The 27059-nt window shown below is 44.8% G+C and overlaps 2 protein-coding genes across 2 annotated transcripts in view; both read left to right on the top strand.

Moving 5' to 3' along the window:
- Positions 1–19743, top strand: part of CR1 (complement C3b/C4b receptor 1 (Knops blood group)) — a 70716-nt gene extending 50973 nt beyond the window's left edge. Inside the window, exons 42-51 of the mRNA XM_045014444.1 lie at positions 42–138; positions 1262–1347; positions 1900–2082; positions 3487–3663; positions 6376–6558; positions 7136–7318; positions 11817–11846; positions 15754–15826; positions 17080–17161; positions 18363–19743. Of these exons, the coding sequence (XP_044870379.1) occupies positions 42–138; positions 1262–1347; positions 1900–2082; positions 3487–3663; positions 6376–6558; positions 7136–7318; positions 11817–11846; positions 15754–15826; positions 17080–17158 (1091 nt within the window). The 3' untranslated portion in view covers positions 17159–17161; positions 18363–19743. The remainder of the gene's footprint in view (positions 1–41; positions 139–1261; positions 1348–1899; positions 2083–3486; positions 3664–6375; positions 6559–7135; positions 7319–11816; positions 11847–15753; positions 15827–17079; positions 17162–18362) is intronic.
- Positions 19744–22674: 2931 nt separating this feature from the next.
- LOC123369860 (complement receptor type 1-like) overlaps positions 22675–27059 on the top strand; it is a 47438-nt gene continuing 43053 nt past the window's right edge. Inside the window, exon 1 of the mRNA XM_045015894.1 lies at positions 22675–22794. Coding sequence (XP_044871829.1) covers positions 22716–22794 — 79 coding nt within the window. The 5' untranslated portion in view covers positions 22675–22715. The remainder of the gene's footprint in view (positions 22795–27059) is intronic.

Raw genomic sequence — 27059 nt, forward strand, 5'->3', positions numbered from 1 at the left:
TTGAAAGAGAGAAGCCTAATCTTTGCCTTGTTCTCTACCAGAGAAATCGTGTGGTCATCCAGGAGAGCCGGAGAATGGCAGAGTTATTATAACAGATATCCTCTTTGGGTCAACCGTCAACTTCACTTGTGAAGAAGGGTAAGTTTCAGACTGCCTGAGCTGACTACTTGTGCTTAGCTTGCAGCGGTGGAACACAAATGGATATCCTCTTATTCCCTTAACTCCTGAAAGCAGTTTACTCTTCCGTACTGCCTGAAGGTGCTGGCTGAGCACAGATGTCTCCCGTGAGTAGGATCCAAGTGACCAGGGCAAACCTTGGAATCTCTTGGATTTTACCCCTGCTTTGACAGGGGAACAGTTCTCCTGAATATTTGGAAAAGGCAGTTTTCCTGTATGGAGTTGGGCGGAAGGGTTTTCACTGACTAACTGCCCACCTGCCAGACTGATGAGGTGTCTCCAAGGGAAACCAGCTGGGGATACGGTGGCAGAAGAGGGGGTCACTTGCCCTCTCCATTTGAAGACTAGGACTGTGCTTCGGGGTCTGAGAAACAAAGGTCTGCAGCTTGTGCCCTTGTAGAGCGTGGGGGCGAAAGGGAAGAGCCTGTAACTGCAGAAAGTCCCATTTCACAGACGCCGCCTGTAACAACAGCTGGCTGCTGAACTCCAGAGCCAGCTCAGCTGAGGTTTGCTGTACAGTGTCTTTGTCTTCGGACCTCTCTGCTGGGGTGGGATGTTACTCTTGCATGGGTTACAACAGTCATGATTGACTTAGTTTATGAATCTCAAGCTATCCAGACCCCAGCTGGGTCTCCCTGGCCCACTCCCTCAAAAACTTATCTCATCCATCATGAGAAAAACAAAACCCCTCTCGATCAGGCATAATAATACCCCTCCTGCAGCAACCTGCCAGAAAGAGCTGGGAGAAAATGCTGTTACTAGTTTGCCTGTGGCTTGTGATTCCATGGTGGGGAATGATTATGCTGATGTGGTGAGGAGGACTTGAGGGCACAGGAAGGACATTTGGATCCCCTGGCTCAAGGAAGGCCAGCTCATTGGGTCTACATAGGATTCTGTTCCATGGTTTAATTCTACAGGGGGCTGGGGAGTTCTGAGTTGGCAAGGAGCCTTTTATCCTATGATCATCACTCAGGGTAGTTGGTGTTGGTTCCCATCTGCTGTTGCTCGGGAGAAGAGCTTCCCAAATAACTGAGCTTCACAGGAGTACTCCTAACAACTGATAACCCCCTCTGCCTAACTCCAGGCACCAGTTGATTGGACGGCCTTACAGACGATGTGAGATTTATGAGACGCGTGTTGCATGGAGTGGTGAAGTTCCCATTTGTGAGAGTAAGTAAATTACATATGTCCGTCCAGGTGCTTACCTAAGTAGGTCACAGCTGTCCGTCCATGTTGTTACATGTGCCCATTTGCTTGCCTCACAAATGTTAATTAAGAGGGAGGGAAGAATTATGATCTCCACTTTAGAGAGGGAGAAATGAGGCACAGAGAGATTAGTTATCCAGCGTGATATACTGATTTGGTCAGTGGCACAGCCAAAAATTTAAACCAGATCTCCAAGTCCTGAGCCAGTACATTAGCCACAAGAGCCTCTCAGGATTATAGGCATATGTGAGGGGGATTGTACAGAGGACACTCTTTGAGGAGAGAACACTTGTTGGGACTTACGCTGTGACCAGTGTATCTCCATCTCCTTGTCCCAGGGTCGTCCTCCAAATTTCCCACAACAATCTGTAGTTTCAAGTAGGAGTAATATAGGCTAGTGCAACAAGTGACATGGAAAATGCTGAAAGCCTAAAAAAGGTTTGAGAGCTACTTAGGTTGCAGACATTTGTTTCTTCCTCTCTGGCCCTGTTTCAGCTAAAGCATTTCTTTTTCCAGAGGTTAGATGCCCAGCTCCACAGATCCGGAATGGAAGAAGAGTATCTGGTGACAGACATGTCTATTCGTATAAAGACAGTGTTACCTTTGAGTGTGATCCCGGCTACACCATGAAGGGTCACAGGCTGAGTCACTGCCAAACTGATGACACGTGGGATCCACCTTTGCCGGTCTGTGAGCCAGGCAAGTGTCAAAACTCTGATTTGTTCATATTATGCATCTAGAAACAGGTTTCCCTTCTGTCTGACCTGTGAGCACCTCCAACACTAACCCAGTCTGGATCTGTCCTGCCTGATGCTCATCTCAAATCAAGAGACTTTACAGACTGGTTTGATGGGAGAAGTGGATGGTCCCAATTCTTAGGAACACACCCAGAGAATAAGAAATGAACCAGGTTGGGGGCTGGGCTCTGAGAGCAGTGGGGATGCCAGAGGAGTAATTTTGTCCCTTCTGTTTTATTGCAATCCTTGTGCTTCCCCACAATACATTTGGGGGTTATGATTCCTCAAACTGCACCAGCTGTGAGAAGTGACCCAAGTTGGCAAGAGCCATGGGTCTGCTGAGGGGAATTCCTGTAACTTAAAGGTGAAAGCAGAGCACTTTTATCTTCCTCTGCTCAGGATCTTCATGTCTGTCCCATCTTGAAATGGGAACTGGAAGTGATTTACAAGATGATATTCAATAACTTCTTGGTCCACCGCAGCTTTTGCAGGTACTTCTGCTTCCGCAGCTGAATGTCACTATTTTTATCAATTATGAGCAGTCCTTCCAGTAACTACACTCGCTTTTCACTCTTCCTTTGGAGGTGGATGATGACCCTCTAGTTTCCGCATGCTGAATAATTATGAACTAACTTTTGTTCCCCCCCCCGACAGTGGTCTTTCAGTCAAGCTCTTTTTTATAATGGGGTGGGGACGAGATTGTTACAAATGAGTAAAAGATTCAGAAAAGCAATAGGCCATTAGCTCTTGCAATGTAACACACTGAATAGTGAGCCTAAATTGTCCAGTGATTTTTTGGTTGTCCAACTTGAGATGCTTAAAGGAGGCTGATATTTTTTTCTGGGTGGTGGGTGTCTGTAAATTACTGTTCTGATCCTGACTACTCCCTTTTTGGGGAGGCATAATTTCATTGTTCAGCATCTGGGGCTTGGAGCAACCCCCACCCTCAGTGTGAAGGTGCGTTTCTGTTCAGTTGGCTGCTTCCCTTTGCCTCGCTCGGTGCATCAGACACACAAAAGGATTTAAATAGAACTTCGAGACAAGCCACCAATTCAGCAAATTTCACAGCTATGGACTAAACCTCCAGTCAAAAACACGGGCCAAAGTCACTGCTGGCAAGAGGAGCTCCTTTAACTTCAGTAGCTTTGCATCCACTTGTACCAGTGGTGAATGGTTCTGGGAGTGCAGCTCAGTAATGTTCATGCTGAAAGAATTGACCCAGGTGACAAGAGGATGTCAGAGTGTAGAAATACTTATGAAAGTGAAGTAGAAGACTTGTCAAAGGAAATGGCTCAGTGGGTAAACTGCCCATTCCATCCCACACATGCGTTAGAGTCTAAAGGGTTTGTTATGATTTCCCTTTCAGTGACATGCGTAAGCCCAGAAGTGGAGAATGGAAGAACAAATGGGGTACAGACTGCCTACAGACCCAGAGACCTCGTTGTGTTCAAATGTGACCCTGGTTACACCTTGAGCGGCAGCCCCAAGACTCGGTGCCAAAATGATGGTAGATGGGATCCTCCTGTCCCTGTCTGTGAAAGAAGTAAGTGTGACTAAGGCTTTGATGGTGGGTTATCTTTGATCCCATTGTGATTGTGATGGGTTAGATCACATAAAACCTCTTGGGAGCTGCCACCTGATGTGCCAAGACTACTTATGCCCCTGCTTTCCTGCCCTGTTAGCTTAGGACTTCAGTGCCCTGCCTGGTTTGAGCCAGACTTGCTAGCCTGCTGCAAACCCAGAGCCAGGTCTGAACCACGTCCCCTAGCAGCTGTAGGCTTGACTGAAAGCAGCTTACAGAAGTGTTCTTATTTTTAACACTCAGATGCCCAACTCCCAGTGGGGTCTAAACCCAAATAAATCCGTTTTACCCTGTATAAAGCTTATGCAGGGTAAACTCATAAATTGTTGGCCTTCTATAACACTGATAGAGAGATATACACAGCTGTTGGCCCCACCCTCCCCCCGGTATTAATACATACTCTGGGTTAATTAGTAAGTAAAAAGTGATTTTATTAAATATAGAAAGTAGGATTTAAGTGGTTCCAAGTAGTAACAGACCGAACAAAGTGAATTACCCAGCAAAATAAAATAAAACACGCAAGTCTATGCCTAAGAAAACTGAATACAGATAAGATCTCACCAGTTCCAGTAAGCTTCCTTTTACAGACTAGTCTTGTGATAGTCTGGGTCCAGCAATCACTCACACCCCCCTGTGGTGACTGTCCTTTGTTCCAGTTTCTTTCAGAGGTGGAGAGGCTCTCCCTCTTTAGCCAGCTGAAGACAAAATGGAGGTCTCCATGGGCTTAAATAGACTTTCTCTTGTGGGTGAAGACCCCCTCCTATGCAAAGTCCAGCTCCAAGATGGAGTTCTGAAGTCACCTGGGCAAGTCACATGTCCATGCATGACTCACAGTGTTTACAGGAAGAAGCCATTGCCCACATGGTATCTTGAATGTCTCCAGGAAGACTTCTTATGTGGATTGGAGCATTCCAAGATGCATTGTTCCTTAAGTGCTTCTTGATTGGGCACTTAACTTTGCAAATTCCTTTCTCCAGGAACTGACCAAATGCTCTAAGGTTATTTAGAAATCAAGCCAGTACACGGCCAATATTCATAACTTTGAATACAAAAATGATACATGCATACAAATAGGATTAATAGATTCAGTATATCATAACCTTCACATAGATATGTTACATGGCATATGTAGCACAGAACATATTCTAGTATGTCATATATATTCATAAGCCTATTTCCATAAAGCCTTATGGGGGCGCCATCACAGTGAAGAGTAAGATCTGGCAGGGCTGAGCGTGGAGGCCAAAAGGACTCTAGGATGAGTTTTGAGATCTGAAAGGGAATAGCAATTATCTGTATAGCTATCCCAGTGTTTCCCATGCTCCTCTCCGTAGTATCTGCGTTTTTCCATGGTCCAAAAAGATCCCTGAAGAACTAAGTCCTGGCCAGATTTGCCAACTTAACTCCCCTCTCAAGATAAGGGACCCCAACTAAGCAACCAATAAATTATCCGAAAGTTGTAGCATTTCCATTGCAAACACAAAATATACAGTGGAAGTAGCTGTTGGAGCCTTACTAAGATGGTTGGGAACATGTCTGTGGGTGTCAAGAAACATGACTGACTCATCACGCTATATAGGTATTTGGGGAGATGTGAATGAGGTGGAGGGATTGGAGGTAGGTAGCTTTACCCCTGGTGTGCATTAGCCTCACTGCTGTTGTGTTGGGCACAACTCAAAACAAGCCTGTGGATCTTTTCCCTCCTATAAATTAGCCTGCATGAGCTCTGGTTCAGTTAAGACTCTCTTCCCTCCCTGTAGTGCTGCGGTGTCCCTCTCCTCCAGCCATCGCCAATGGGAAGACCAGCGGCTGGGACTTGGCAGTGTTCACCACTGGAACGTCTGTAAATTACAGCTGTGAGCCCGGCTATTCCCTTACTGGGCAGGCATCTATTTATTGTATGGCATCCAGAACGTGGAGCCCTCCCCCCCCTCAGTGTGAAGGTGCATTTATGTTCTGTTACCTAGAACTAAGAGGAAGAAGCTCCTACCACAGGATTTAAAATGAATGACAAGCTCACCAGTGCAGCACAATTAATAGCAGGGAATTAAAGCTGCATTTAATTAGACACATGGTGAAATAAATGCTTTTGAAAATAAAGGCACTGTATCCACACTCTGCATTCCTACATGCGTGTGCACAGATAAACACCCACAAGGAAAATATTTTTAAAAGTGTCTGTCTGAAACCCTAGGCACACTTGACATGAATTACAAAAACTAGAAACGAATATCCATGCTCCCCTCACACACACAGGCAGACAGAGAGATCTTTGCCTCCAGTCTCTTCCCTTGCTACACGCTGAGCGAACAGGAAAGATTTGTGTGTGTGTCCTAAAGGCAAACAGGCCTGTACTGTTTAACACCAAGTGCAAGGTGTAGGCACCAAATTGAGGGTCCCTCACAGGGAGCTCTCCCACCAGCCCTGCTCTCTGTCACTGAGAAGTATCCATCTGGGGCTTCTATTCACCACGAGAAGAGCAGTATGATACCCGTGGGATGTGGTACTAGGCAGGCTAGCACTAAAGTGTTTGCATGTTAGAGGTTAAAAGCAACACCATCAACTCTCCCCAGAAACTGGTAGGCAGCCAGTGCAGAGCACAGGTACGAAGTGCCCGCTGAATAGCACTGCTTGCCGGGCAGGCTGACGCCTTCTGCACCTTTTCAATTTCAGAGGTTCTCTGCATCACCCCAGAAATCCAGCATGGAAGAAAAGTTGCTGGACATGGACCTGTCTATAGACCCAGGGACACGGTTAGGTTTAAATGTGATCCTGGCTACACTCTGAATGGTAGCCGTCAAATTCAGTGCCGAGATGACAGAACCTGGGATCTTCCTGTTCCAGCCTGCATACAGGGTAAGTGTGAATCAGGGTTGACTGCAGAGCAACTGAGATGATCAACATCTGGTAGGGTGGTGCTTGAAGGCTAAAAAATAAACTTCCTTTGAATCTTGGGGTCACTTTTCAGCTGTGAATGGGGAAAATACAAATATCCACTTACCCCCTGATCTCTTGACTGTGCTCGTCACTGTGATAACTGATCCCCTGCATCCTGCCCTGCCCTCCTGACAGACAGAGATCTGGCAATGGACTGTCTCACTGAGCGTCCTAAAGGTGTGAATGAAAACACAAATCAACAAAACTCATCTTCCTCTCAACAAATTCTATTTTTGATTCTTAAGGGAGTCAAGGGAAATTTGTAGGAACAGAAAAGTAGCAGATTGGGAAAATCTGAGTTTGTGGGTGAAGGGTGAATCTAGGCAGGTGATATTTAATCTTTTTTGGATGTGTTGCATCACTGGTGCAATGGAGGGTTTGACATAACTCATGCATCCTGGGCTTTCCCCCATCCTGCAGACCAGCCTATTTTAACTCTTCTTGAACAGGATTCAGATTTTCACTGAAATATTCTTCTTCCGCTCTCCCCCGTTAGTGTTGCCGTGTCCCGCACCTCCGGTCATTGTCAAAGGAAAACACAATGCCAAGCCATTGGCAGCTTTTCCCAGTGGAACATATGTGAACTACAGCTGTGAACCTGGCTACGTCCTCCGTGGAGAGGCTTCGATCTATTGTACCACATCTGGAACTTGGAGCCACTCTTCTCCTCTATGTGAAGGTGAATGGATTTTCAGTTGGCTTCTTCCCTTTGGCTCTAGGTGTGTCAGTCACCCGACAGGATTTAAAATGAGAGAAAGAGAATGTTCAGACACACCAGCTAATGTAACAAAATTCACAGCTGGGAATAGATTCTCCCAGGGAGACACACAGGGCTATAATCACTGCCGGCACAAAAAGCTCAGTTGACTTCAGTGGAACTTGCGCACTGATGCCAGTGGAGAGCACGGCTCTCTGAGCACTGCCGGACAAGATTACAGTTGAAAGGATTTATAAAAGTGTTAACAGAAAGATGGAATAGTGTAGAAATACTAATGAAAATGAAGTTAAAGGTATCTGGGGGGTGTAAATGCGATGGAAGGGAAGGTAGGTAGTAAACTGTACACCTGATGTGTGTTTGCCTCACTGCTGTAAGGCACGTCTGAAAATGAGTATGTGGATCTCATATTCAATCTGTGATCCACTATAACCCCTGAATTCTTTTCAGCAGTACTATGACTTAGCCAGTTACTCCACATTTTGTAGTTGTGTATTTGATATTTCCTTTTAAAGTGAAGTACTTTGCAATTGTCTTTCTTGACTCTCATCTTGTTTCAGACCAATTCTCAAGTTTGTCAAGGTCATTTTAAATTCTAATCCTGTCCGCCAAAATGCTTGCACACCTCCCAAGTTGGTGTCATCTGCACATTTTATATGCATACTCTCCATTCTACTATCCCACTCATTAATGAAAATATTGATTAGTACCAGACCCAGCACACTGACCCCTACAGGACGCCACTAGATACGCCCTCCCAGTTTGACAGCAAACCATTGCTAACTACTCTTTGAGTACGGTCTTTCAACCAGTTTTGCACCCACCTTATAGTAAATTAATCTAGACCACATTTCCATGGTTTTCTTATTCAAAATGTCATATAGCAGTGGTTCTCAACCAGGGGTCTGGGGCCCCTGAAGGGGCCTCAAACAGGTTTCAGGAGGTTCACCAAGCAGGACCAGTGCTAGACTCACTAGGGCCCAGGGCAGAAAGCTGAAGCCCCGCTGCATGGGGCTGAAGCTTGGGGCCCTGAGCCCCACCACTGGGAGCTGAAGTCAAAGCCTGAACAACTTAGCTTTGTCGGGGGTCCCTGTGACATGGAGCCCCGGGCAGTTGTCCTGCTTTCTACCTAACGCCGGCCCTGGCTTTTATATGCAGAAAACCAGTTGTTGTGGCACAGGTGGGCCATGGAGTTTTTATAGCATGTTTTGGGGGAGCCTCAAAAAGAAAAAGATTGAGAATCCCTGTCATATAGGACGGTGTGAAAAGCTTTTCTAAAATCAAGATATATCACGTTTACTTCTTCCCACCTATATACTAGGCCAGTAACCCTGTTAAAGAAGGAAATTAGGTTGGTTGGTATGATTTGTTCTTGGCAAATCCATGAGGGCTAGTCTTTATAATCCTGTTATTCTCCAGGTAGTTATATATTGTTTAATATTTCGGTATCTTTTCCAGATATCGGAGTTAGGCTGATTGGTATATAATTCCCAGGGTCCTTTTTGTTCCCCCTTTTAAAGACAGGTACTGTGTTTGCCCTTCTTCCACACCTCTATGACCTCACCCATCCTTCATGACTTCTTGACTATAGTTACTAATATTTCTGAGAGTGCTTCTGCTAGTTCCTTAATTATTCTAGTATTAATTTCATCAAGCCCCGCTGACTTGAATGCATGAAACTTATCCAAATGTTATTTCCCTTGTTCTTTCCCTGTTCTGGCTTGTCTTCCTTCCTTCTTCTTGTTAATATTCAGTATCTGGTCACCATTAACCTTTCAGTGAAGACTGAAGCAAAATAGGCATTAAATACCTGAACCTTCTTGATGTCATCAATTAGTTCTCTTTCCCCAGTATCTAGATGACCTACAATTTCCGTTGTCTTTCTCCTTGCTCCTAATGTATTTAAAGAACCTCTTCTTAGTCCCTTTTATGTCCCTTGCTATGTGTAATCCATTTTGTTCCTTAGCCTTTCTGATTTTGTCCTGTCATGCTTGCGCTGTTCTACAAAACATTAACAGAAATGACTTAATGGGTTTTTCCCTGCAAAGCAACTAAAAATAAAATGGCAGTTGCCCGCCTTGAAGAGCTTGACATCTTTCTCCTGCTTCAACGCAGTACTGAGCTAGGCATAAAAACTAACGACTGAAACAGACTATGAATTGAAATCCTGGTAAAACTCCCACTGATTTCATTGGGCCAGGATTTTGCCCTGTATCTCTTCATTCCTCCAGCGACAAGGCAGCAAATTACACCTTGGTACAGTAATAGGATTACATGTTGGTTCTTGTCACTTTTATAAGTGAATATAACTACACCCAGAGCCGTCCCTTGGGTACGGCGAATCAGGGTGACTGGTCCTGGCCCCGTACTTTGGTGAGCCCCGCAGGCTGGTGCGATTGGCCCTCCACAGTCAGTCCCACCCCTCTAGGGATGGCCCTGACTACACCTTCAAAAAAACTGCAATCTCATCTTCTGCAACTTACTTTCCTCCTCTTCTTGAAATATTGTTTTTGCTGACCTTCATTTCAGAGATCAGATGTGCATTCCCAGAAGTTCAAGGTGGGAAGAAGGCAGTAGTGGGAACTACATATCGATTTGGAACTAATGTTACTCTGGAATGTGACAACGGTTATGTGTTGGAAGGTAGCAGTCTGATACAGTGCCAACATGCAGGGGCGGCTCTAGGATTTTGGCCGCCCCAAGCAGGCCGGCGCGCCGCAGGGGGCGTGCTGCTGGTCGCCGGTCCCGCGGCTCCAGTGGACCTCTTGCAGACGTGCCTGCGGAGGGTCCACCGGCGCCGCGGGACCTGCGAACCCTCCGCAGTCATGCCTGCGGGAGGTTCGCTGGTCCCGCGGCTCCGGTGGACCTCCCGCAGGCATGACTGCAGAAGGTCCGCCGGACCCGCCTGCCGCCCTGCCGGCAAAATGCCGCCCCACACGCGCGCTTGGCGCGCTGGGGTCTGGAGCCGGCCCTGCAACATGACTTTACCTGAGATCCTCCTGTGCCAGTCAGTAGACCCAGTATGTATAGAATAAATGGGAAAAATTCATGCTCATGAGTTAAGTCTTTGCTGTGATGAGACTGTAGCAAGCTTAACAGTAGATGGTGAATATCTGATTTTTATTCCCTGTGTTAGGTTTCCACCTAGTGGTCAAATGAAAATAGAGGTTGAAATGAGATTTGCCCTTTGCAGAATCTGCAACACAAATCCCTGTCTATTCTGAGGCCTGCCTTACACAGAGATTTCCAACACTAGACAGGTCTTTTTTAAAACCTGATTTAGTTAAACCAGTGCACGTTTGTGTGCAGACAAGGTAAAGTGTTTCTTTGGCTGCATAGACAGTACCTATCTAGGATAGAAAAGAGATTGTATGTAAGGTTTTCAGATTTTTTTTTGAATAAAGTTACACTGGTACCCAAAATGAACTCAGTGTGTATATGTCTCCTGAATATATCTGCATCAGTTGTTTCATGACATGTACAATGAAAGGACTAATACCTGGTCTCCCCACACAGTTGCAAGGGCTTAACTAAAGGTGCTATTTTTGTTTAAAGCAGATTTAATCATACTAGTGTAACTTTGTGTGTGGGCACTCAAAGCAATTCCTACTTGGCTTATATCAGTTTAGCCTGCACCTATAAATTATGAATGCAAGCTAAACTAATATAAGAATTTTCAAACAGATATGTGTGCCCACACAGAAGCTTGCACCCGGTTAACTAAATTGATATAAAGTCTGATTTAACTTAAACCACTGTGAATTTTGTGTGTAGACGGGCCCTAAATATGGAAAGGTAAAAAGCAAATTCTCTCAACTTGAGGCCTGTCTAAAATATAATATGATGTCCTAATATGGTTTGAGTGTTTTGACTATGTAGAGACCACCAATCAGTGTTACAACCATGGCTTTTGTCTTGCTGTGCTGATTGGCTCTCTAAGGGAGCTTTTCACAATAGTTGTGTTATTCTGTGTAAAACTCACTGCATTTAGGTTGGAGTTTTCAAAATATGCCTTATTCTCTACTTAACATTTTCTCCCTATCAGTAAAAGGCAGTTCTCTAAGCAACAACTTTGTCCTGTCAGCTTAATTCAGTGTGTGTGTGACGTGCTCCCAAGACCCTCACAGTTGATATGTGGTTAATTTAGCAGGTGAACTGAAAGAGCTTATTTCTTGCTCAGCCACTCAATACTGTGCTGAGCTTTCTCCTGTGCTGGAAGAGGCAATTGGGTTACAGTGTTTTACCGCCCTTTAAAAGTTGCAAGGACCTTTCTATATAGCTGGCAGTATGGGGAGGACTTTTCATAAATGTTGCTTTCTAGTTCTCACCAATAAAATCTGTAACATGCCTGAAATACAGAAAATGTTTGGATAAATATTTTTGAAGAAATCATGTGGTTGTGATTCCTCTTTCATATTATAGTAGTTCAATTTTTTTTTCTCCCTTCTCCCTCCCATTCTAGGTTCCTATAACTTCATCTCAGTAGTCCTCGGTAAGTAGTTTACTACAAAGACTTGGGGTTAGATTCACAGGTGGGGTAGATAGAAATAGCTCCACTGACTTCAGTGGAGCTATGCTGATTTACATTAGTTGAACATCTGGCCCATTGTTTCTAAACCTTCTTTATAGAGTCAGTTTCCCAGCTTTCAAACCTTTGCTTCTCCACGAGACTACATGTGAACCAGAAAAAGTACAGTACCTCCATAATCAGACCCTTTTTGAAAACCTCACTTCCTGGTGGAGTTCCCTAAGGCTTGAGATTACATTGTCTAGAACCCAGCAACTATTTTATGTCCAAAAACCGTATGCACCAAAGCCACTTGGCCTAAGATTTTTGTCGGCTTTGTTAGCATTCTTCAATTTTACTGTAGGGCTTCCTCTAGAGCACCTGGCTCAGGTCTGGTCTACGCTAAAATATTAGCTCAGTTTCACTGTCAGTAAGGGGTGTGAAAAATCCACACCTGAATGGAGTTGGTAAGCCGACCTATGTCCCTGCATAGACAGTGCAAGATCAATGGAAGAATTCTGCCATTGACCTGGCTACCACCTTTTGGGGAGGTAAATTACTTACGCAAATGGGATAGGTAGCGTCTACACTAATGTGCTACAGCAGCACAGTAGCTTGGGTTTTTCATATACTAGAACATAGTTGATCTCCTCATTTCAAGCAGTCTGAAGTGCTCTAGGTTTTAGACAATGGGTTGTGAATGGTGACCCATTTGTGCATGGTGTAAATCTCCTTTTGTTTGTGCCACTATGAATCCACATATTATATTTAAACACTAATAGATGGTCTTATTCACAGTGATCTTTTTGAATGCAGTAATGTTATGTTTTTGCCTAAAGATCAAAACCTGAGAAGGGTACAATATGAAATGTTAACTTTGTAAACACAGACAATAACTCAGGATTCAGAAACCTTTATAGATTCATAGATTCTAGGACTGGAAGGGATCTCAAGAAGTCATCAAGTCCAGTCCCCTGCCCTCATGGCAGGACCAAATACTGTCTAGACCATCCCTGATAGACATTTATCTAACCTACTCTTAAATATCTCCAGAGATGGAGATTCCACAACCTCCCTAGGCAGTTTATTCCAGTGTTTAACCACCCTGACAGTTAGGAACTTTCCCCTAATGGCCAACCTAAACCTTCCTTGCTGCAGTTTAAGCCCATTGCTTCTTGTTCTATCCTTAGAGGCTACGGTGAACAAGTTTTCCCCCTCTTCCTTATGACACCCTTTTAGATACCTGAAAACTGCTATCATGTCCCCTCTCAGTCTTCTCTTTTCCAAACTAAACAAACCCAATTCTTTCAGCCTTCCTTCATAGGTCATGTTCTCTAGACCTTTAATCATTCTTGTTGCTCTTCTCTAGACCATCTCCAAATCTTTCTTGAAACGCAGTGCCCAGAACTGGACACAATACTCCAGTTGAGGCCTAACCAGCATAGAGTAGACTTCTCGTGCCTTGCTCACAACACACCTGTTAATGCATCCCAGAATCTTGTTTGCTTTTTTTGCAACAGCATCACACTGTTGACTCATATTTACCTTGTGGTCCACTATAACTCCTAGATCCCTTTCTGCCGTACTCCTTCCTAGACAGTCTCTTCCCATTCTGTATAGCCTGGTCTACACTAGGCGTTTAAACCGGTTTTAGGAGCGTAAAACCGATTTAACGCCACACCCGTCCACACTGAGAGGCCATTTATATCGGTATAAAGGGCACTTTAAACCGGTTTCTGTACTCCTCCCTAACGAGAGGAGTAGCGCTAATATCGGTATTACCATATCGGATTAGGGTTAGTGTGGCCACAGATCGACGGTATTGGCCTCCGGGTGGTATCCCACAGTGCACCACTGACCGCTCTGGACAGCAATCTGAACTCGGATGCAGTGGCCAGGTAGACAGGAAAAGCCCCGCGAACTTTTGAATATTTCCTGTTTGCCCAGCGTGGAGCTCCGATCAGCACGTGTGGTGATGCAGTTAAAAATCAAAATAAAGAAAGAGCTCCCGCATGGACCATGCGGATGTGATCGCAGTAAGGGCAGGCAAATCTGTTCTATCAGCGCTCCGTTACAGAAGACGAAATTCAAAATCATTTTTAAAAAATCTCCAGACAGACGCCATAGCAGGGGCTCGGCGCACTGCTGCGTGACAAGCATAACGGAAAGCCAAAGAATCAAATGGACGCTTATGGACTGGAGGACTCAAGCTATCCCACAGTTCCTGCAGTCTCTGAAAAGTATTTGCATTCTTGGCTGAGCTCCAAATGCTTCTAGGGTCAAACACAGTGTCCGCGGTGGGTCAGGGCATAGCTCGGCAATCTACGCACCCCCCCACCCACTCCCAGAAGTGAAAGGGAAAACAATCCTCTCTTGACTCTTTTACATGTCACCCTATCTTTACTGAATGCTGCAGATAGACATGATGCTGCAGCACTCAACACCAACATCCTTGCTCCCCCCCCCCCGCCATGGGTGGCTGATGGTGCAATAAGACTGATATCCATTGTCATCATCAGCCTATTGGCACATGGGGCAGTGCAAAAGGACTGGTAACCATGCAGACTAGCATCCGTTAGGTCGATCAAGGGTGCCTGCCCCTAATTTTTCCTGGTAGATGGTGCAATATGGCTGGTTACCATCCTCATCATAGCAACAGGGGGCTGAGCTCCATCAGCCCCCACCCTTCATGTGTAAAGAAAAGATTCAGTTGCCCCTGGACTAGGAGTGGGATGCTGGGCTCCTCTCCTACACACTGCTTAATGTCCTGTCTGGACTATCATAGCAGCTGGAGGCTGCCTTCCACTCATTTCTCACTAACAAGTCACTGTGTCATCACACAAGTGGGGGGACAATGCTATGGTAGCCCAGGAAGGCTGGGGGAAGAACAGAATGAACAGGTGGGGTTGTTGCAGGAGCACCCCCTGTGAATAGCATACAGCTCATAATTTCTGCAGGATCTGACACAGAGCAGCTGTGCTCTCTGGTTCTATGATACAGTGGTTATCTAGTACACTTGCCCATATTCTAGGCAGGACTGATTCTATTTTTAGATACCAAAAAGGAGGGATTGACTCAGGGAGTCATTCCCAATTTTGGCTTTTGCGCCCCTGGCTAAGAGCAGCCAGGGGCACTTATGACAGCAACAGATGGTGCAGTGCAAAAGGACTGGTAACCATGATCATCTTTTTACCAATTTATGGATTGGTAGATGGTACAGTATGGCTGGTAACCATCTCTGCTGTCATGCAAAAGCAAAAGCATGCTGCTGTGTAGCGCTGCTGAATCGCCTCTGTCAGCGGCATCTAGTACACATACGGTGACAGTCACAAAAGGCAAAACAGGCTCCATGATTGCCATTCTATGGCATCTGCCAGGGCAATCCAGGGAAAAAAGCCGCGAAATGCTTGTCTGCTGTTGCTTTCCCAGAGGAAGGAGTGACTGACGACATTTACCCAGAACCACCCGCAACAATTATTTTTGCCCCATCAGGCACTGGGATCTCAACCCGGAAATTCCAAGGGGCGGGGGAGGCTGCGGGAACTATGGGATAGCTACGGAATAGCTACCCACAGTGCAACGCTCCAGAAGTCGATGCTAGCCTCAGACCGTGGACGCACACCACCGATTTAATGTGTTTAGTGTGGCCGCGCGCACTCGATTTTATACAATCTGTTTTACAAAACCGGTTTATGCAAATTCGGAATAGTCCCGTAGTGTAGACGTACCCTATGTGTGACATTGTGGTACAGACAGAGGAATGCCATTACCTCTTAACTTTGTTTGGGATTTTGTGAGTTAATTAAAAATCTGCAAAGGCCAATAATACTATTTCTGTGTTTCATAAGCCCATTTGTCAGACTAATTCAGTTCTCTCCTTGTTCTCTCTCAGGGATCGCAGGTGGCGTGCTGCTGCTTCTCCTGGTTACCATCATTATGTGGATTATGTCTAAGCAGAATGCAGGGTGAGGGATTTTTCTAAATTTCCATTAATTTTAATATGTGTATGAATTGTTCTTTCGTTCCACTGTTTAATGCTGGCCAAACATTTCATTAAAAGAATCATGATCTCCATATACAACAATGGGACAAAAGAAATAGGTAATCACTAGCGTAATTTTGTGAGTCTGCAGGTGGTGATAGTTTAGTGTTCTTCACATACCAATCTTTATATATAATATTTAAAAACTTCTCTCCCTCCTAGTCTCTTTGCTCTGGAAGAAGCATTGTTATAATGTATTTTTACAAAAATAAACCCAAAACATTATTTTCAGTCACCAGGATATTGGCATGATACAAAGAAATAAGGCTCATGATGAATTTTTCCCCTTTATATCCAAAAGGATTTTTTTTTGGGTGAGAGGGAGGGCGCATCTCTGTAATATACTAACATTTGAAAAGAGAAAAAGGATGTAAAAGGTTGTTGTTGTTTTTTCCTTTTTCCCCTGCTTCTTTTTTACCTTTGAAATATCAGTGATGTAACATGGTTCTCTCAGGTTTTGTTGGAAGACTTTCTGGGACTAGGAATGGAAGTAGTTTTGAGAATGTGTATTGTGAGCCCTCAAACTTTAATTGCAGGGGCAGAAGGTGTTTAAAAATTACAAAAAAAAACCACCCAAAACCCTTTCTCTCCCTTCTCCAAACTGTCAGACAATAGACTTAAATATCAGAGGGGTAGCCGTGTTAGTCTGGATCTGTAAAAGCTTAGACTTAAATAGTGGTAAACAAAGTGTCTTAAACAGTCTGGTCCAAAATCCTTTCCACTTGCTTTATGTTCAGTTTCTTGTGATGTCCTGCGGTAGCCTTATTATTTCTCTAGTTGCCAATAACTGAATTTCTAGTAATAAAACCATTGAGGCTGCTCGGCTATGTAACAAAACAGCATTAAAATGGAATAAGCCCTATTTTTTCCTATTTTGCATATCACCTTTCAATGCAGATTTCCCTCCCCACTCCTACCAGCCCTCTTATATCAGAAGGCTTTAATATCAGAACCCTCCTCATCTTTCGTCTTGGTAAATTAATTAATCTTGGTGTCCTCTGATGTTATCAGTGAGACCTAAATATCTTCAGATCAACTTTCCAAACTTCAACAGCCATAAAACTCTGGAATTAATTTTGAGGCTAAATATAAATTTACTTCGTGTCTCCTTTTAAAAGAAACTAAATTAGAGTTTTCCTTTGGAAATGTAATTTATTTTTCCTCTCCACTGTTCAGCTATTACTATACACATGAAAACAAGTACCAGATACCTTCGACCCACATAACTGAACAAAAAATTTCATTTGCACCATAGCAGGTATGGGCTTATTTTAAATCACCTTCTTCAATATAAAATTGTTAAAATTGTGGTGAATGATGTGTGCTCTAACTTACTCTAATGCAGTGATACTCAGACTGAGGCTTGAGAGCTGTAAGTGGCTCTTTACTGTGTCTTCTGTAGTTCTTTGCAGCACATATTAAAAGTTATTAACCAATCTGGATGCTTTTACTATGTTAGCCAATTTCCAACTTGCAGTGAGTTATTAACTTATTTGCTGTGAGAATAATATTAATTTTCTACTACTGTGGCTCCTTTAGGTAATGATGATTGCTAATTTGGCTCCTGAACCATAGAGATCTGAATATTACTGCTCTAATGCAAAGACACTGTATGTTGAATGGAAAATGACTACTTTTCTCCCAATCTTCTTGCTCCTCTGGTGCTTGAATAAAAATAGTACCTGTTGTAACCACAAACACTTCTGGTTTGCCTAAGCTTTTGTTTGTAGCAAATGAGATCACATTTGCAGCAAATGAGATCACATTTGCAATGTCATACCCCTTTTTTGGAAGCTAGAACAGAATCAGTTCTGAAGCATTACTTGCATATAATTATGTTTCCATCTAGTACAAAGGAAGATGGAAATCATGGGTCAAATGTTACCTTGCTTTGAAACCATGTTTTGTTTGTAAAGTTGTAGGGAAATCTGTTCTCTATACAACTTATTCTAACCACACTAGAAGAAGGCTCAAACAGTTCTTTGGGTCTGTCTGCTTAAATGTGTGTTGTGGTGGCTGCTCTACTTACAGTTTAATCTGCATTTAGTCCTGTGGCTGTCACTGTCCATAATGCAAACCGACTTTTGCTGGTGTTGCTTCTCTTTAGAATGCTGACACTTGACATAATGGCACCTACAGCTATCTGCCTTTATACTTCAAATATACCCACCACCTCATGATTGTGCATTATACAGCTTGAAATACAATTTTACATGAACAGCATGTACAAGTTTACATTATACAGCATGAACAAGTTTACAATGTGCTATTTATTTTGACTTGTTGTAAACAGATTTTTAAAAGATCTGAGAATCTTTCCCTGGGAAATGTAAAATTTTCAAAAAGATTACTTTTTGTCCAAGTGAAAATAATAAAATTGCAATAAAATGTTTCTAAACATTGGTAGGAGCATAGAAGAACCTAGTTTTGTTTTAACATTGGTGTATCCCTTTCTGCAGGCAGGAAACCGCTTCTCATCATGGTCGAGTATTTTGTCTGGAGAATACGAAAGCATTTCCTTCACCGTCTTTGTGGGTAATTTACCTTCTTGCAACCAAGTTCCCTAGGGGGAAATGCAAAGTCATAGCATATTGCAACGTTATTACTGCAGCTGCTTCCATTAGATGCTTATAGCAGTTTAGTTCATTAAGATCAACTTTACACAGCACCAGACTGTAGCTTTTAGGCCTCCTTCATACCCTCCTGCTGTTTGTCCATGAAAACGTCTTGCATGCAGACTTCTGAAATGAACAAGACACGCTGCAGCATCAAGGATGCTTACTCCTCAGATTATGCTCTGGCCTTCTTTCCTTTTCATGGAAATTCTTGTTTCTGAGCAGTTGACTAAGCAATCTGTCACCTGGAGGAGGAGAAGACACAAGGGCTGCTGAGTCTGCCTTGATTAGAAACTGCAAGTACAAGACCCTGAACTTCCTCCTGAGCATGCTTCATTGAGTGCCACAGCGGTCGTCATGAAAAGTTTGGGAAGCTTGTGTGTGTGAGAAAGGAACCTTTAATTTTGAGGAGTTCATGGATTTTATAAGAGTGCTTCATGACTGCCAACCCTGTATCTTTTTAGTTTTACTTGCTCTTCAAAGACACAGCACTTAATGTCCTTCACCTTATAGTAGAGATACAATCAACTTTTTACAACCCTTTGTAATTTTTAACCCCTCTAAAAATAAGACTAGGATGAAATTTTGCCTTCAATATTTAATTTTTTCTTCTTGGATCACTTACTTTAAAATGACTTAATAGGAATGAAACTACAGATTAAATGTTTTAATACTGATTTTAAATCAAATGCTTTCTTTAAAATGTTGTTTGGAATTTATAATACTGCTATAAGGGGGAAAATATTTGTTTAGAAAGGAGATGTGAATTTACAGCAACACATTTTTTAAAACAATCTTGATAATCTTGTGATGCAAGATACTGATGATGCCTCCATCTTTGGAGACCTTGCCATGTTTTTGAGCAGAGGTTCCTACACTGAATTTCTAATCTGAACTACAGTTAAAAGAACCTGCACACGAAGAAGCAAATGCCTCCTTTAAACCAGGTAAAGGGACTGATCTTGCAGTAAAATAATCCCTCAATTATACATTGATTGAAGGCCTTTGTGAATGCCAGTTGCAGTACAAAGATGTTATGACTCATTTTGTCCTTGATCCAGGGATTAAGAATGGTCAGATTCACAAACCACATGTAAACTCCAGGCCTCTTGTGCTACCAGGAGACTTGTAACAATGATGGTGTGGTTGTCTGATAGTGGTAAGTAGCCTAATAGCTTTTCTACATGGGAAAGTTGACTGATATAACTAAAGCAGAATAGCTGTTCTGGAACACTTGTACTCCAGTATAATTCCCTCATGTGGACACACTATTCTGGAATAAAAGTGACTTTATTCTAGAATAATTGTTTACTTTCAAAGTAATTATTTTGAAATAAGAGGACTCTTCCACAATGAGTGTCCACAAGGGAATTATATCAAAAGTTGGCATAGCTGTAGCAGAATAATCAATTTCCTCACACAGGCAATCCCTAAGTGACATCTTTTTAATGATTCAAAAATGAAACCCAAAAGCTGCCAGATGAAACCAAAAACAGTAGATTTAAGTCTAAGGGCAGGTCTACACTAAGGGCGGGGGTCGAACTAGGGTACGCAAGTTCAGCTACGTGAATAGCGTAGCTGAATTCAAAGTACCCTAGTTCAAACTACTCACCCATCCAGACGCCGCAGAATCGAAGTCCACGGCTCCAAGGTCGACTCCGCCACCGCCTTTTGCAGTGGTGGAGTACCGGAGTCGACCGCGGCGCTTCCGGAGTTCGAACTATCGCGTCCAGATTAGACGCGATAGTTCGAACTCCGAGAAGTCGAACTCACCGCGTCGACCCGGCTGGTAAGTGTAGACTAGCCCTAAGAGCTGGTCCCAGTGGAGTTACTGGCAAAACTCCCATTGATTTCACTGGGCTCAAGCTTTGGTCTTCAATATGCAGCCTTTTCTTTCTATGCTTAATGCAGGGTGTCCAAAGAATGTGCACTGTTTTATATAAGCAACAATAAAGAACTCTAAAGTGCATCATACATTTTACAAGCATCTGGATTTACTTCAGACCTTACTGTTCCTGTGGTGTTTACACAGTGCTCTAGGTTTGTGTGAGGCTTTTGGCAAGTGAAACAGGTCTCTACACTGAAGAGCTCACAGACTAAGACATGCTGCATAGAAATGTCATCAGGCAATTGGTGAGAGTCTCTAGACAAAAGAGCCTTTTACTCTTTAAGCCTTCGGCTATTAAATATGGAGCCCATAGTCAATAAAGCAAAGATTTTTCTTCAACATCTTGAAACAGTATTAAGCTCAAGTATGGGTCAGCATTGGTGAAAAGTATCATTGTAAATGCAGTGTAGTTTGAAAAGATCCGACAAATGTGCAGTGACTTACATTTAGGTTAAATTGTGGAGAAAATGGCCAAAGTGACAGACCTGTTCTGTACAAGCAGCAAAGAATCCTGTGGCACCTTATAGACTAACAGACGTTTTGCAGCATGAGCTTTCGTGGGTGAATACCCACTTCTTCGGATGCAAGAGACTTGACTTGCATCCGAAGAAGTGGGTATTCACCCACGAAAGCTCATGCTGCAAAACGTCTGTTAGTCTATAAGGTGCCACAGGATTCTTTGCTGCTTCTCAGAACCAGACTAACACGGCTACCCCTCTGATACTGTTCTGTACAGACAGACAAGTGCATTAGTCTGTTCACCTTTCCCCCCCCCCCTTTTTTTTTTTTAAATCTGGCTTCACACCTTCCGACTGTTCACTGGGATGGTAAGTCAGCTAAGCGTCTCTCAAGCATTCTACTATATACTTCAATATGCATTAGTTTTTAAGAAGGAACTATAAAGCCTCATTACTTGTTTCCTAAATGGGGGTGACACTCCATCTTTCAGCCCATTTTCAGTAACTAATACAGTTAAGACTATAAAAACTGCTTGGAACAAGCCAGAGAGACTTATTGTTGACAAGCATTCTGATAAGTAAAACTAAAAAAGTGGTTTCAATATAGTAGCTCTACTGCAACCAAACTCACATGGTTAGAGTTGGGAGAAGGGGTGGTTAAGAGTAGGGAAAGGGAGAGAAACAGATATGAAACAGTCTCTCACTGGGCTTATGTTCAGTGCTTAGAGCAGTGATACTCAGACTTCAGTGGTTGAGGAGGCAAATTAACAATTACCATTATCCAAAAGAGCCCCGGTAATGTGAATTCATGGTTTTATTTACTAGAGCACTATCTATTCATGTTTAAACAGTATGACACAAAAAATTTAGTTTTTAAATATTTTCCACAGCAAGATGACTGACCACTTATAAAAATGCTATCAACTATTAACACAGCGAGCAGCCTGACTGATTATGCTGCAAAGAGCTGCACTTGACACAGGTAAGAGCCATTTGTAGCTCAAAAGCCTCAGTCTGAGTCTCACTGGCCTATAGCAATGGGACTCTGCTCTCCAGTGGGGTCTAGGTGCAAATCTAGTGTAACACATTTAGTAGCAAGCTTTTAAATGGCATCACTTATTGGAGCAAATGTTGCTCTCTCTGCTTTTGGACTAAGACTAAACAACGGTTTTCCTAAGATGACCTGTCTCTAGCCATCACCCTAGCACTGGGAGGGACACTGTCCCCCCCACAGCCAATGATTAAACCCCCCACAAGCGCTGTGACGATAAAGGGGCGGGGGGTGGTTAACTCCCCCTTTATTCCAAGGCTGCTGTGCCTGTGCCATTGAGCCGCAACACCAACCAGACGAGACACGCGCCTGCGAGCAGCGCTTTCCTAGCACGGCGCAAGGCGGAGACACAAAGCTCGGGCACGGAACTGCAGCAGTTGCCAGCGCCCAGAAAGCAGCGCTCGGGCCCGAATCCCTCGGGCGCGTTTCTGCCTCCCCGGCCCGGGCTTCTCGCTCCCCGCTTGGTCGCACCAGAGCGGAGCTGGGGGCAAACCAGCAGCCGCCGCCGGGGGGCGGGGCCGCTTTGTGCGAGCTTCGCCCCAGGCTCCCCCGGGGGAAGCGGCCGTACCCTGCCTCGCGCTCCTAAGGTGCACGCGCAGCTACGGCCTCTCCCGCTCCTGCCCCTTCAGCTGCGGCAGTAGCAGCACCGCGCGAGCGCGTGCCCGCTGCCCCCTACGCCCTAGCACGCGGGCCCAGCGCCCGACACACGCGTCATCCAATAGGCGGGGGCGACGGCTGGGTTCTGCACATGCGCAGTGTGCGGCGGGGCAGGGTCTCCGAATACGGTGCTGCTGGGCCCCATGGAGCTGCCTCGGCCGAGCTGGGCCCCGCGTCTCTCGGCGCTGCTGGTGCTCGCGCTGCTTCCCCCGGGAGCGCTGGGTGAGTGTCAGGGGCGCTTCCCGGGCCCCCAGCCCCGGGCCCCCCTTTCCCTGCGCTGGGCTGGCCGGGGCTGGGGCTCCAGCTGTTCCCAGGTGCAGGAGGGGAGCGAATCCAGCGGGGGGAGACTGGGGGCTGCTGGTCCCGGTGGGTTGGGATCCGTTGCCCTGTCTGCCATTGACAGAGCACGTGTCTGCTGGCCAGGCTTAGGGACGGGGCTTGGTATCAGCGGGGGTAGCCCTGTTAGTCTGGATCTGTAGAGAGCGATAAAGAGTCTTGTGGCACCTTATCGACTAACAGACGTTTTGGAGCATGAGCTTTCGTGGGTGAATACCCACTTCGTCGGATGAATGTAGTGGAAATTTCCAGAGGCAGGTATAAATACGCAGACAAGAAATCAGTCTAGAGCAGGTCTGCACAACTCGTAAAGCGGCGAGGGCCATATTACTCCAAAGAAAACAACTGAGGGCTGAACCCCTCCCCCAGGCCCCGCCGACCTCCCCCCAGCGCCACCCATCCCACCGAAACACAGCCCCCCCCCAGCGCCACCCATCCCCCCGAAACACAGCCCCCCCCCCCCCCCCCAGCGCCACCCTTCCCTCTGAAACACAGCACTGCCCCGTCCCGCGGAAACAAACCCTCCTTCCCCAGCGCTGCCCCACCGAAACAGCGATATTGAACCTTGGTGATATGTTATAGTGGGCTCCTAAAGTAGTATAATTAAGGTAAAAGAAAAATCTATTTTTGCTAGAAGTAGAATAAGATCTTCCCCCAAGTTTGTAATCAATTGCCCTGTTGAATGAATGAGGTGTGACTGAGGAAGGCGTGGAAGGCAGCACCTCCAGACATCTGCAACCTTTGGAGAGGGAATGGGAGCCAGACCAGATCAGTTGAACAGGTCACCCACTGACTCCTTGCTCATCTCCTCAGCCCCCAACCCCCCCTTTCCCCCCCCAGCTCGCCTACTCACCCCCCGCCACTGCCCACCTGCTTGCCTCCTCAGCCCCCCACCCACCTGGCTCGCCTCCTTATCCCCCGCCACTGCCCGCCCGCCTCTTCAGCCCCCCTCCCTCACCCGCCGCTTGCCTACTCACCCCTCGCGGGCCGCACAGTGAGCCCACGCGTGCCCCATGTTGTGCAGGTCTGGTCTAGAGATAACGAGGTTAGTGTTGCATTAGGCAAGGTGGTCCCTAGGGTGGCGGCTGATGCTGGAAGTGGTGCAGTTCTTCTCCATCTCCTCACGTTTAAACGTTATTCGGCATCCCTTCTGAAAAAAATCATAAAATCACCAAAATGGCTGTAACGCACAGAAACATTTTTGACCAAATTTGCAGGCAATATATATGTTATGCATTTTTCTGTACTGTTTTGACTTTGGTTAAAACAAAAGTTAACATAAGAACATAAGAAATGCCGTACCGGGTCAGACCAAAGGTCCATCTAGCCCAGTATCTGTCTACCGACAGTGGCCAATGCCAGGTGCCCCTGAGGGAGTGAACCTAACAGGCAATGATCAAGTGATCTCTCTCCTGCCATCCATCTCCATACTCTGACGAACAGAGGCTAGGGACACCATTCTTACCCATTCTGGCTAATAGCCATTTATGGACTTAGCCACCATGAATTTATCCAGTCCCCTTTTAAACATTGTTATAGTCCTAGCCTTCACAACCTCCTCAGGTAAGGAGTTCCACAAGTTGACTGTGCGCTGCGTGAAGAAGAACTTCCTTTTATTTGTTTTAAACCTGCTGCCTATTAATTTCATTTGGTGACCCCTAGTTCTTGTATTATGGGAATAAATAAATAACTTTTCCTTATCCACTTTCTCAACATCACTCATGATTTTATATACCTCTATCATGTCCCCCCTTAGTCTTCTCTTTTCCAAACTGAAGAGTCCTAGCCTCTTTAATCTTTCCTCATATGGGACCCTCTCTAAACCCCTAATCATTTTAGTTGCTCTTTTCTGAACCTTTTCTAGTGCTAGAATATCTTTTTTGAGGTGAGGAGACCACATCTGTACATAGTATTCGAGATGTGGGCGTACCATGGATTTTTATAAGGGCCATAATATATTCTCAGTCTTATTCTCTATCCCCTTTTTAATGATTCCTAACATCCTGTTTGCTTTTTTGACCCCCTCTGCACACTGCGTGGACATCTTCAGAGAACTATCCACGATTACTCCAAGATCTTTTTCCTGACTCGTTGTAGCTAAATTAGCCCCCATCATGTTGTATGTATAGTTGGGGTTATTTTTTCCAATGTGCATTACTTTACATTTATCCACATTAAATTTCATTTGCCATTTTGTTGCCCAATCACTTAGTTTTGTGAGATCTTTTTGAAGTTCTTCACAATCTGCTTTGGTCTTAACTATCTTGAGTAGTTTAGTATCATCTGCAAACTTTGCCACCTCACTGTTTACCCCTTTCTCCAGATCATTTATGAATAAATTGAATAGGATTGGTCCTAGGACTGACCCTTGGGGAACACCACTAGTTACCCCTCTCCATTCTGCGAATTTACCATTAATTCCTACCCTTTGTTCCCTGTCCTTTAACCAGTTCTCAATCCATGAAAGGACCTTTCCTTTTATCCCATGACAGCTTAATTTACGTAAGAGCCTTTGGTGAGGGACCTTGTCAAAGGCTTTCTGGAAATCTAAGTACACTATGTCCACCGGATCCCCCTTGTCCACATGTTTGTTGACCCCTTCAAAGAACTCTAATAGATTAGTAAGACACGATTTCCCTTTACAGAAACCATGTTGACTATTGCTCAAGAGTTTATGTTTTTCTATGTGTCTGACAATTTTATTCTTTACTATTGTTTCAACTAATTTGCCCGGTACCGACGTTAGACTTACCGGTCTGTAATTGCCGGGATCACCCCTAGAGCCCTTTTTAAATATTGGCGTTACATTAGCTAACTTCCAGTCATTGGGTACCGAAGCCGATTTAAAGGGCAGGTTACAAACCTTAGTTAATAGTTCCGCAACTTCACATTTGAGTTCTTTCAGAACTCTTGGGTGAATGCCATCTGGTCCCGGTGACTTGTTAATGTTGAGTTTATCAATTAATTCCAAAACCTCCTCTAGTGACACTTCAATCTGTGACAGTTCCTCAGATTTGTCACCTACAAAAGCCAGCTCAGGTTTGGGAATCTCCCTAACATCCCTAAAGTTTGTAGTCACAGGACAATATGAGCTTAAATGAAATAATAATTGGGCCCAAGCAAGAAGGAGAAGCTCTCTCTGGTCTATTGGGTAGACTTTTCATATGAGACACGGGTTCCATTTTTTCTGCCTGCTCAGGAGGAGGAGAAGGGGTTTAGCTTGGCATCTCTCACTGTAGGCTCTTCTTTTAAATTAGCTAAGACTTGGGGGTACAAAAATGTGAATCACTTTTGCCCCCCCCCATGGGTCAGGCTGTGGGAGACCCCTGTTCAAACCCCTCCTCTGTGAAGGGATTTGAACAGGGGTGTCCCACCTCCCAAGGATGTCTTCCCCCCCCCCCAACCACACCACCCTGTGACCCCTGCACCCAAGGGAAGCTGAGAGGTGGGGGGATCATTGTTTAGACCTCTGTTTCCAGAAAGACAAGAATCTCCTGAGAAAGGAGGGGATTTAAACAGGGGCCTCTTACCCCTCACCTGGGAGGTGATCCATCCTTGTCCAAGCCTCCTCTTAACAGGCTGAGGGAGGATTTGAACTGGGTTCTCCCACTTTCTATGTGGGTAGCCAACCCACGGGGCTATAGAGGGACTCTAGGTTTTTTTTGTTGGTCCAATTACTATTTAATTGAAGTGGAACAGCTTCAAGAGGCAAGAGTGCAGAAGCTCCCACTTAAACCCCTTTTCCTCATCTGGTAGAGGACGGACTTGAACTAGCAACTGTGAGTTTCCCAGGGGAGTAGCCTAACTGCTGTAGCGTAGAGGGCTTCTTGTCTTTAATTTGGCCCAATTACTATTTAATTTATGTGGAGCAGCTGCAAGAGGAAAGACCTAAGGAGTTCCCAGTTCAGTCCCCTTCTCAGGAGAGGGAAGGAGTTGAACCAGTAACTCTGTGTCCCATAGGAGTAGCCTAACCGCTGTCCCATAGAATTTTGGGGGAGTTACACTGGCATAGTTATAGGAAAATAACTGTTCTGCTTAGTTATGCCAATCCATTTCTGCATGTAGAAAAACCCTTAGACTACTTACCAGTATCAACCCCACTATAATTGGTACAAGTTTTCCCCGTCCTGCCAGCTCTGCAGCTTCCATTG

Source organism: Mauremys mutica, chromosome 4 (genome assembly GCF_020497125.1).
Source record: "Mauremys mutica isolate MM-2020 ecotype Southern chromosome 4, ASM2049712v1, whole genome shotgun sequence".
NCBI classification, from domain to species: Eukaryota; Metazoa; Chordata; order Testudines; family Geoemydidae; genus Mauremys; species Mauremys mutica.